The sequence below is a fragment of the Crassostrea angulata genome, chromosome 8 (genome assembly GCF_025612915.1).
Source record: "Crassostrea angulata isolate pt1a10 chromosome 8, ASM2561291v2, whole genome shotgun sequence".
Taxonomy (NCBI): domain Eukaryota; kingdom Metazoa; phylum Mollusca; class Bivalvia; order Ostreida; family Ostreidae; genus Magallana; species Magallana angulata.
Window position 1 is genome coordinate 33830243 of NC_069118.1, and position 12067 is coordinate 33842309.

A 12067-nucleotide genomic window follows, 5' to 3' on the forward strand; every position below is an offset into this window, starting at 1 on the left:
GTGTGTCAATCTCGTAACAAGTTAGCTGAAAAGTTGTTCAAATGTTTGCTGATTAGTAGGGGGAGTGTTCTGCCTGAAATATATATCAAGGAATAATAATCATGATTAAATCCAAAAAAGCCCAAAGGGCTTTATTATAGATTTGATCTTTCCCGGAACGAAATTATCACCTCAGAATATTCAAAGAATTATTCCTTATTACTTATATTTACATTATTTTCAGCAATTACACTATGAAATATCTTAATATAAATAAGCAAACCCTAATTATAGGTCATATTGAATTAATTGGACTGTATAGTACAAAATTGATACATAGTGTTATCACAGGCAAAGACACTGAAAAATGTAAATGTGTATTTTTAGTTTTTGTCTATTCCTCTGTAGTTCTGTAATTTGAATTCATATCAGATTTTAATATTCAATATAACAAATCAGGAATGATTTAAGTGCTCAGAATTGTGTGTCATTCTGTACGCATTGTAAAGTACTTAAGCTTGTACCAATATGTATGTGTAATTATACAGCAATTCCTTTCTCTATGAAACTTGAGTATCCCACCTGTTTATTTCCTACAGATGAATGCCAATGACCCCTCTATTCTCTCTGGGTACCTCCAGAAGAGCATGGATCGAGGCAAGACTTGGAACAAGAGATGGTTTGTCATTACCAAGGAGTTTGCCATGTACGAATTTAAGGCTCACCATGTGAGTATTTGAAGTCTTCCTGTGTTGGAGGGTGCCCAAATTTGTTGTTCTACTTTGTGTGTATACAGGCACTCATGCAAGATGAAATAGAATGGAGAGTGTTACTAAAGTATGCCACTATATTTTTTCCTTTTTCCTCCCAAACAGGATATCTATGCCATAGCAACCCTACCATTACCTGGTTACCAAGTAATATTTCCTGTGGACAACATCGAGAATGTCTTTTGTTTGAGTCACCAGCAGAAACTTCCTCCAACTTATCTACAGTCCGAGTGTACTGCAAGCAGAGACAGGTAAAATTCCAATAACACAGACCCCCCACCTGCAACATTGTATGTTTATAAAACTTTAGTATTTATCAACACTAATTTTTTTGTTTTTTTTCTCGCAAGAGGTGTTAATATTGTAATTGTAGTACATACATCATGATCCATTTTTATGTGAAACTTTTTGTGTTTATGCACAGGCCTCTGAATTTCTAAAAAGCCATATTTTGTATACTGTAAATTCCTAAATAGATGTGAGGAATTAATATCCGTGTAAAATTGCGGGAAGCATCCTACGCGGATTTTAAAATATCACCATTATTTTCTGAGAGTTGAAAACTATAAGAAATAAGGAGAAAAGTTCAACGTTCGCGATTTTATATTCTCGCGATTTGAAACAAACCAGTGGGCTCGCAGAATTAAGTACTCGCGTAATATAAGGAATTTACAGTACATACCATCTCTATATGTAAATACACCAGGGTGTGTTTCTGTATAGAGAGGGTAAAAATTCAGTAGAGGCCTGTGGTTACAATACTGACCAATCGTTTTGATTATACCTCTTGACTTGATAGATGGTTGAATGTACTAAAAAAGATGGTGAACTTGGAGCTTCCCGAGGAATCGAATCGAAACTCCACTCATTCCTCCGAGAGTTCCGGAAGTCAGAACGCAGAAGATGCTGTGACAAGACGTCCAAGTTGAATTAGCTGCACAACACAAGAAACTCAAACTAGAGAGCACAACTGAACTAACTTATAACATGGAAGTCAGTTTCCTCTAAGGTGAAAACATCTCCTAAGCTGTAACATAGTGGATAAACTCTGATTATGTGATAGTCGACTTTTTGTGCATATCAAATGAAAGTTGGTGACCACTACTTTACCTGAGAGTTAGTTCTATAGTAAGCACATCAACCTGAATTTTAGTGGGTAACCACTAAAAGCTGGAAAGTCAGGTCTAGATAATGCATCAACTGAGACCGATGGTGGCCATTTATTATAACAGAAAAGTCAGCTTAAAAGAGTGTCACAACAGCAATATATTGGATAGCAAATCGTATAATAAGATCATTGAATCATCATTCATTATGAACAAGAAAAGTATATATATATATACATGTATATGCAATTAATTCATTCTGGTTTGTTGTAAATAAAAAGCAATTTATCCATAACTGATTAATTAACAGACAATCTAATGTCAGATGAGAAATTTTGCACATTTTGTAATTTGCCATATTGTGTGATGTTTCTTTTTGATATATATTTTTTTTTTCAATTTTCTGATAACAGGAACAACTTGGATATGGGGGTGGGGGTATAGATGGATATTGTTTAATTTGCTAATTGGTTATCTCAAGGCTTGAAGAGATAGAAAATGTGATATAAAGGAGTTTGAAAATGTATCCTTTAAAAGGATGCATTTATAATATATATAAAGATAAACTGTAACTCAGTTCGTGGTCAAACAGTGATTATGAAACTATATCAGATTGAGATATAACCTGTCACCAACGACAAGCGGAGGCGTTGATGTCGGGTCCTTTTTTTTAAACTTTATTTGAAATTGCTTCATGTGTCTTAACTGCTTCAATTTACATTTTTAATGAATTTATGTGGATTCTAATATTTTGCTATAATTGCGTTATTTTTGTTTTCTTTTTTGTTTTTGGTAATCCTCATAGTTTTTATTTTGAATTTGTAAATGTGATGTGTTTTGATATAATGTATCACAAATCATAGGGTTTTGAGATTATGTATCACCATTATGTTTTTTAAAATACGTGTACTAAGTGTATGTTTGCGTGTTATGTTGTACAGCTGCATTGAATCTAGCATTGCAGTTTCATTACATATGAACAGTTGTTAGTCAGAATTATATTAACTGGTTCCATTCATCAATAAATGCTGAAATATTTCTACAAAAATCATATTCATTGTTTTTAATTTATTTATTTTTAAATGAATCTTCCAATTTCTCTCTCTCTCTCTCTCTCTCTCTCTCTCTCTCTCTCCATACACTAAATGGAGTTTGCAACACAAAAAAGCCCTATATGACCAATTTTTAAATTGGATAAGTAGACAAGCACACCGTCATTCAAAATTGACGCAAATTACAGCGTGTATAACTAAGTCGAACTTCACATTTAAGGTCAGGCGCGATCTATCTGCCATTTATTTCTATTTTTTCCTATCTCCACAATGTGAAGATTTCCACTTCGATATTTCATAATTATATTTTTATGTAATATGATTCTTTTTTTAAATTTAGATATAAAGTGTTCAATTGAAAATATATTCGAATGCATTTGCGTGCTATTTTAAGGAAAATTCGAAATATTCGAGCCTGGTAATGTACTCTGAATTTTTGGGAAATAACAGGTTTAAATGTTAATAAATAAGGAATGAAATATCAAGGAAAATTGCATAAAATTGAGGAACGTCTCGTCTGTCCTTAAAGAATGTTTCACTCATACTGACTACTCAATAAAATGCAATGCAAAATCCCCGTATACTTTTGTGTATTGAAATCTGAAAGCGAGAGTGGGCGTTTGAAATTTGGGATTAAAAAAAAAAGTATTGAATGAAAATCGTTAAATTGAGTGCTGAGGTATTTATGAATCAGGGGCGGATACAGAATTTGTAGTTAGGGTGGGGGGGGGGGGGCGTTGGATAAAATTATTGAGGCAGGGGGTCTGGGGTTTTCATGTATTTTGAAGGTACCGGTAGTGCTATTTTGTTTTTTAGTTAAAATGTATGTACACTTTTAAAAGATGAAATAAGCAATAAAAATAAACAAGACAAAGTTTTCATTTCATTTAATCACCAGACTTCTGCCATCTACTATTTCCCCTTGGTGCTTACTTCCTTTACACAAAAGCCTATAAAATATATATAACAATTTGACACATATTGTTACTTAAACCTAATACATGTATTAGATTTTAAGCATTTATGAACTCCCAAAATTAACCAGGTTATCAAAGTTACAACATTTTAATGACGTTACGGTACCCGACCCCTATTAGCAGTTAGAAATATCTGATGCATCAAATCTTCAGTATTCTTACATTAAAATAGTTTTTTTACCTAGAAAAAATTTCAAAAAATATACAGTAATCAATTAATGATTGCACATAGACCATCTGGTTTTAAATACAATTATATATTTAACTTTGACCAGCTTTTAAATATTCAGAAATTTTTGCTTGCATCCCAAAGGAAAATGACAGTGCAGTCTACACTTGAAACAAAACTGCTGGGATTTCCAGTCGATTCTTGGTCGAAGCCCCAAGTTCAGGGCCCTGGGGAATTTGATGCAGCCACCATAATGAAATGACCAACACTGCTTTTTAAATTTTTTTAAAATCTTAATTGGTTTGTTATCAGAGCCTGTCAACATGCATAAGGGTCAGATGTTTATATATATGTTTATAGAGCAGCAGAATTACATTCAGCATAGCACAGCTGGTGTATCAATGAGGTGTAACATTGAGTCAGGCATAATTATAAATAAAGTGAAACACAAAATGCTAACTTTTCTATGTAAAATTCATCAAATCATCAACAGTCATGCAAACTTTTCGGGGGGGGGGGGGGCGTACGCCCTCCACGCCCCCCCCCCCTAAATCCGCCAGTGTGAATATCGAATAATTAAAGATGTGCTGCATTAATATCTTAGGACTGAATAGAGTTACTGTATTTTGACATAATTAATATGTTTTTGCAAGCGCAATGTATACTTCGCCAAGGAAACCTGTAGCTGATGAAATTTACACTTTTCTTTATTGCAATAATTCAGCTCAGTTCAGAGGTTTGATTGGTTTCAAATGACGCACCAATGAATTTTGGCATGTACCGATAGCCTCACAATTCATTTGCACTTGAAAATTTAAGAATTAATTATTGCATGGTTTGGTAGACACTCTGTTTACTTGTATCTTTATACAGAACTCTTCTTTTAAAGGAGATTAATACAGTCTAAAAATGATCACGACCATCGAGCCTTCTTAATATAGATAAGCGAACAAAATACACACTTTATGGTTCGTAGTTGTGGATTTCTGCTTTCACCACATTATATTTTGGATCTTGCTCTGTAGTTATAAAACTTATACAAGCTCGATTTGTTTTCTTTCTCAGTCTTGCTTTTTCCACCATGTACTAATTTTGTAAACGTGAAACTGAATCGAAAGGTTTCAAAAATTTTGAAATAAGTTTACATCGAAGTTGGTCTAGATGTTAAATATGAAAGTGTTTTTTTTAAATGTCGTCCTTTATTTTAACACACGTATCAAAAATAGGAGCTACTGACGTACGCCAAACGCCGAAGTGAAGATAATTAAAATGGAATAATTAACCAATTGCAGTTGTATCGTTAAGAAGTTTGTTGGATTTTTTCTTACATATTATACATATACATGTACATGTACATGTAATACGTAAAAATATTGAAAAGCTGTATAATCCTACAGATTAAGAGACAGATGGATTAATTTGGGATGAACAACACCCATTGAATATATATGCTTCCTTGCTATTACACGTACATTGTACGTCATTAGGTAATTGTTCGATAAGTAAATCAATACCATCCCAAAGATTTCAATAAAATACGAAAAATGATAAGTGGACGTCAGGAGAAAACAACACGCCTTTTTTTTACTCATTAAGGTAGATCAGGACGATGTAGTGTAAAATTGTCTATTTTTTTTTTCTTTTTCTTTTAACGCATCAGCACTAAGATGTCCTTTACAACATGTCTTATATTCGCGGCCTCTTTCTTGCATTGCATGGGAGATATTTTGATATGAATTTCTCTTCTTGTCTGGAATTATGATCTTTTATGACAATTTCAATTTTCTGAATCAATGGCATGTATTGATATAACGGAATTAATTTCCTAGTTGTATTTGATAATTTTGACATTAGAAATAAATAAAAATTAATTATACCGTGGCCTTTTTATTTTGTGATATCATATTTTTATGAAATTACATGCAATAATAAAGTCAACACTTAAAACTTTTGAGTTTTTTAATTCTAAACTTGAACAGAACGTGATAGCACATAAAAATGCTCAAAAATGTCATAAATCAACGTTAACACATGCCTTAAAACATATAAAACTCTCGATCATCCCCACTCTCTTGGCATTTAACGAAGATACTACAATAGGAGTCACCCCAACCTACACCTGTTTACTTCAATTTCCTAATTGTGCTTCTTAATTAGGTTTGTAAAATGTAAGCGTGTTTAATCCGTCAAAATATATATGAAACCGTAAATTAGAATGAAACATTCGATGAACAAATTTTTATACAGAAAGTGTAAACTTCCTTGACCTGTTTGTGGTACTCAGGTGACCGTTAATGCCCGCGGGCCTACCTCTGGTTTTTTTTTAAAAAAAAATTCTCAATGCCTTTGTATCAGATCCGTTGTTTGCATCTTTCTCTATATATACCGGGTAAGCTAAAAATGAAATGTCATGGTGTTTAAGGAAGCTGGATGCATAAATAGAGCTCTGCTTCTTTTGGAGATTGATAGAATACTGTGGAATCATTTTTATTTGTGGGGTTCAATGTTCATTGATAGCCAAAATTTTCCTGGCTGTTAAAGGACGTTCTTTTGTTGGAGCAAGTTCTATTTTGTAAATAAATGCTAAACAAATGCTTGTATATACGTATAATACGAGGGGATGTAAATTCGTTTGCAAGGGTTAACCACGAAAGCCACTAACATTGCCCCCCCCCCCCCAAACAATGATGATCCCACAGTATAAGTTGTCATTAACGGTGGCTTAAATGTTGCATAAAGATGATGTTTAAGCTGCCCTTAAACATTTTTAAGCCATCTTTACGCTTTCTTAAAGCCATCTTTCTGCACCTTTGAGCCAGCTTTATGCGGCATATTTCTATTAAATTTTTACATAAAACGAAAGCATTCAACACCAATCAAACAAACTAATTTTGGTCTGTGAAAAAAAACTTTTATAATCAATTGCAAAATCCCTAAAAAGTAAGAGAAAGACCGATATTTAAACATAATACATATGTTTATTGAAAAATATGCATCCAACTTTCCGCTCATAACAAAAATATTCATAAACGTAAAACAGCAATAACATTACAATTAAGTTATCAAATATTTACAGAGGAATAAGTATATCATTTTACAAGACATAACAAGAAATCATATGATAATTAACATCACATAAAAACACATTAACAAAAGAATCATTTTTGTAGTGGCATGAATTTGAATTAAATAAATGAAATGTACATGAAAAAAAATGTCACACCAAAAACTAACCAGTGGATGAATTTTGGTCAGTTTTGGCTAAGTATTGAATCACCATGTTCCTGACATCAATGCTCTGAGACCGTGTGTACTCGAGACACGATTTACCGCTTCTGTCCAGGTCCTCTGGATTGGCCCCATTTTCAAGCAAAGTCTGGATGAGTTTGAGTTTCTGGTGCCTGTGGCATTCGTTTGTCTCAATTCCACAGGCGGCCATTAGAACTGTCATTTGTTCTTGGTTTCGTTCGTTAACATTGGCGCCTCCTTCAGCGAGGGTTCGACCAAGACGAAATTTCCCATCAGAAACTGCTTTCATGATGTTGCCAGAAGACATGTTTGACTATCGTCTCACCGAGAGTAAATGCTATCAACACAGCACGTGTGTGCATTATATAAAGAAAACCTTCCAATGAACGTAATAAATATAAATGCGGGGTTTACTACAATTATCACTTTTATATCCGCCAACATTATTCTTGAACGGTAACCAAATATAGAGTATAATTCACATGCAAAACCCTTGATTTGCAGAACATTCTAGTTCAATGACACACCTAACTAACCACGTATAATTACTGCAGGTGATTACAAAGCATCCTGGTATGTTGGCACTTACGAAGAAGAACACCACACACATTTACTTCTATTATCACGTTTGTATCCGCCAACATTATCATTTTAGGGTAACTAAATATGCAATAACGTATTATTTATTTCCACCGAATTCTAGTAGCTACGATACACCTAGTAAACCCTATAAACATGCAATTATTCTTTAATTCATATTTTGATCATGGAATATGCTGATAAGTAGTTACAATTTATAAGAACACAATTATGCTATTTACTTAGATATGGGTAAATATCATAATCATTTTTAGAGAAAATAAAATTCATAACAAGTTAATTTTTTATATCAATTACTCATCACAATTTATTTTATTGTGCATGTATTCGGAGTATAAAATTGGGCTGAATAAGTATTTCGTTTTATTCATAAAAAATACTTTATAGATCCATCAAATAATGATGAATGATGTTGGTGTATCAAAGGCGTATTTATATTTAGAAATGTCACATTTTAACATTTGAGGATAAACTAGGTTTTTTCTTAGAGAGAGAAAATAGCATTTTCCATCCGAACATGGATGAAGTTGTGGTGATGTTATTTAATGTTTACATTGCTTCAGTCATATTCACATTCCCAGAATAGATGACACAGTGTTTCTGAATAAATTTTACAAAAACTACAATAATTTGTATTGAATTTGCAAATTTTAAATAAAAAAAACCCTGTAGATTCCTAATTAAACGTGAGGAAATAATTTCCGCGTAAATTCGATAGAAACAACCCTCGCGAATTTCAAAATCTCGGTTTTATTTTTCAGACAGTTTTGAACTATAGGAAATTATAACAAAAAATTCTCGCGATTTGATATAAAACTGCGGAATCGCGGAATTAAGTACTCGCGTAAAATAAGGATTTCACAGTATTTGTTGCTAGAATTCTATGTACACTTCTATAACTGAACCACCTTAATTGAATATCACTTGCTATTTTAAAAAGAACAAGCTATTTTGTTGGTTTTTTTTCTAACAAAGAGTCATCAACATTTTATCTAAACTATTTCCCCTCTAGTTTTCACTTTTTGGCTTTTCAAATTTGTACTTCCGACTAATAAAAACATCACAGAAATATCTACTACTTTGTTTGCTTTTAGTTATTAATTGTAAGACGATGTGACTTCTTTGCATGTTATCATAATCATAATTCAAATAAAATTTTTTAATGCAATTAACTAGTCCCAAAAACAATGTGAAATTTAAAAAAAAGAAGTAAAATGTTGTTCAAAAGTCATGATATTCTATAAAGCAAAGCACTGTCAGTATTTTATTTACTCATTAGCAATAACGCATAAGGTTGACAATTATAAAGAGGATATAATAATAATAATAATAATAATAATAATAATAATCCAAACAAAGCTACATGTATCAGAGTTAAGTTATCAACATAGTTATTACGATAAACAGTTAAAGGTCGTGCTCTTTGTTTTGCTATCAGTCGACACCAAAGTTCCTTTGCTTCTGTCAACTTTTCTTGGCAACTGGGTAATCTTGTTTTAGTTCACCCCGTGCGATTTATCATTAACAATTAACCGTTTGATCGAACAATACATTTGGCAGGAATCGCAAGGAGATTCAAATTCAATACATCATTGGTCAATGCGTTTCATGTGCATGTAAGTATCGATTACAGACGTTTAGATTAAAGGGTTCAAAGAAAGTCTCACGTGTAAATACGCAGGTACGTTTAGCATTTGCAACAGACTGTTCTTACGTTGTTGAAAGACAAGGTGAACGTACACATTGCACAATCAATTCAATGATTTTATAAAAGAGCATCAGAGGGTTTTCTTATAAGGAAAACGCTTTAATGCAGGTAAAAAAAATAAACGTACTTCAAAACATCCTAAAAATGTACATTTCAGTGGTATTCCAGAAAGTGGACAGGTCAATTTTCAAAAACGCAGTTACTGTCTGGTTTACTTCCCATGTTGTAAAATTCATCTATTAGTAGATACAATTACCAGATCCATAAATACAGCAAATCTCCAGTAATAGATGTATTTATTTATCTTTTTTCGGTACACTAAAATCGATAACTGTCATTATGGATGGATAAGAGAAAATATTGCCAGCGAAGTTCTAGAAAAAAAATATAAATATCAAGCATTCAATGTAATCAACAATAACAGATCAAATGTATAACCTTATTTTTGTTCTGTTTTGATTTTTTTTATATATATAATCATATCAAACAAAAAGAATGTATAATATTTTGGCATAAATTTAAAGTGTATGATTTTGTTATTACCATCTTCGCTAGCCAGGGTTTTCGGTCCACTTTGCTCCCCATAAACAGCAAACTGGACCGAAAACCCTTGGCTAGCGAAGATGGTTATTACAGGCTGTAACATATTTACCAGCAAGTAATAGACTTTACTTTAACAGAAACTATAATGAAAGAATTATTTCATTCTGAGTGTAAAAAAAATTCTCATTGACTGCCATGTTTTGCATTCATTTATGTCTTGGTTTTTTATTTTCATGTACTTCCGCAGCCGAAGAGAAACAGTTTTTCACTTTAATTGATTTTGAAAGAGATAGCGTTAATTAGAATTTTTAATTTGAAAACAAAGTTTTAAGGAATTTTTTCAAACTTTTATTCATTTGCATTTTCAGCAAAACATTACAACAAAGAAGGCGAAAAATGAAATCAAATCAAATTTAACAATTTATCTGCAAATTTAAAGTAACATTAGCTGTTTCCAAATTATTAAACCTGGATAACGTTATGCTTGTAAAATATGAACTATAATATCGCAATGTCCTCTTACACAAATTGCCAAGTCATTTTTTCAAGTATCGGATCACCATGTTCCTGACATCAATGCTCTGAGACCGTGTATACTCGAGACACGATTTATCGCTTCTGTCCAGGTCCTGTGGATTGGCCCCATTTTCAAGCAAAGTCTGGATGAGTTTGAGTTTTTGGTGCCTGTGGCATTTGTCCGTCTCAATTCCACATGCAGCCATAAGAACTGTCATTTGTTCCTCGTTTCGTTCATTAACATTGGCGCCTCCTTCAGCGAGGATTCGACCAAGTCGAAATTTCCCATCGGAAACTGCTCTCATGAGGTTGCAAGAAGACATGTTCGACCGTCAAGTCACGGATTGAAATTGATCAGCCGACTGTGTGTGTGTGCTTTATGTATAGCGAAGACTTTCAGCGATTGGTTATGTAATTTGCAAAGATGCTATTGACATTTACAGTAAAACACGCTTATAACGAAGTCCCAGGGACGGACAATTTTACTTCGTTATAAGCGTAATTCGTTATATCCGTCAAGTTTACAACATGAAATAAAGTCACGGGGAATGAAAATTACTTCACTGTAAGCGTCAATTCATTATAAGCGTGTTTGCTATAACCGTGTTTTACTGTATTATCACATTACAATCTACCACTAAGGAATGAAGAATCAACTTTCGAACATTGTACGATAATAGTGCACTATTTGATTGGCCAAAAAAAAACAAAACTTCACTCAAATCTGGGAATGTAAATAGCAAACGTTGCAAAAAAATAAACATAAAAAGAATAAACGAATAAATCAGCCATCTTATCATTTACATTTATATTTTTCAAGTCTCAGTCTCTCAATCTTCGATTACATTAGTGGGTTAAACAACAAAAATTATTTTAGAAGGTGTGTTGCAAACTGTAACAGCGAATTTTATACTTGGGTCTTTTATTAAGAAGTCTCGTCAATCTGTGCAAACTATATAGTCATTGTTCTCACTGTAGTTAAGTTTTGATCGATCTCAAATTTATCATTTCACACAATTTGCAACTTCAAACTTAAAGTATAAGATAAAACAATATACCAATTATTTACATGTATTGTAGGTATTGAGAAGAATTTGTCACTAATAGCCGGTTGCGTATCTCGGGTTTAAACCCCCGATCAATGAATCCGAATCCAGAGAGATGCGTTGCACACAGGTAAGGCTGAGGTGAACATGCTCAAAATATCAGTAAATAATCAACCTGGTGGGGGGGGGGTAAAATCTTGCTTCCAGCTCCCTTGGGGGAAATATGGCGGATTATTTGGAAGATGTTGACAGGTTTGATCTCATAGAAATATTGCTGAGAAGAGAACAAATTGTTAGAGACAGACTTAAAGTCAGACGACACGTTCCTCAAACATTTTTTTGGTATCCTCTC

At 33.0% G+C, this 12067-nt stretch overlaps 3 protein-coding genes across 4 annotated transcripts in view; 1 reads left to right on the forward strand and 2 right to left on the reverse strand.

Moving 5' to 3' along the window:
• Window positions 1-1684, forward strand: part of LOC128161746 (FYVE, RhoGEF and PH domain-containing protein 2-like) — a 41277-nt gene extending 39593 nt beyond the window's left edge. For both annotated transcript variants that reach the window (XM_052825137.1, XM_052825138.1), the window contains 3 exons: window positions 579-707; window positions 855-1000; window positions 1549-1684. In XM_052825137.1, the coding sequence (XP_052681097.1) occupies window positions 579-707; window positions 855-1000; window positions 1549-1678 (405 nt within the window). In that variant the 3' untranslated portion in view covers window positions 1679-1684. The remainder of the gene's footprint in view (window positions 1-578; window positions 708-854; window positions 1001-1548) is intronic.
• A 5370-nt stretch (window positions 1685-7054) lies between these two features.
• LOC128158164 (ankyrin repeat domain-containing protein 34B-like) lies at window positions 7055-7610 on the reverse strand. The gene has a single exon (XM_052820915.1). The coding sequence runs from the start codon at window positions 7607-7609 to the stop codon at window positions 7283-7285; it is 327 nt and encodes a 108-aa protein (XP_052676875.1). The 5' UTR covers window position 7610; the 3' UTR covers window positions 7055-7282.
• Window positions 7611-10655: 3045 nt separating this feature from the next.
• LOC128158419 (ankyrin repeat domain-containing protein 34A-like) lies at window positions 10656-11016 on the reverse strand. Its single transcript, XM_052821237.1, has one exon. It carries the CDS (start codon window positions 10990-10992, stop codon window positions 10690-10692), a length of 303 nt encoding a protein of 100 aa, XP_052677197.1. The 5' UTR covers window positions 10993-11016; the 3' UTR covers window positions 10656-10689.
• Window positions 11017-12067: the final 1051 nt, after the last annotated feature.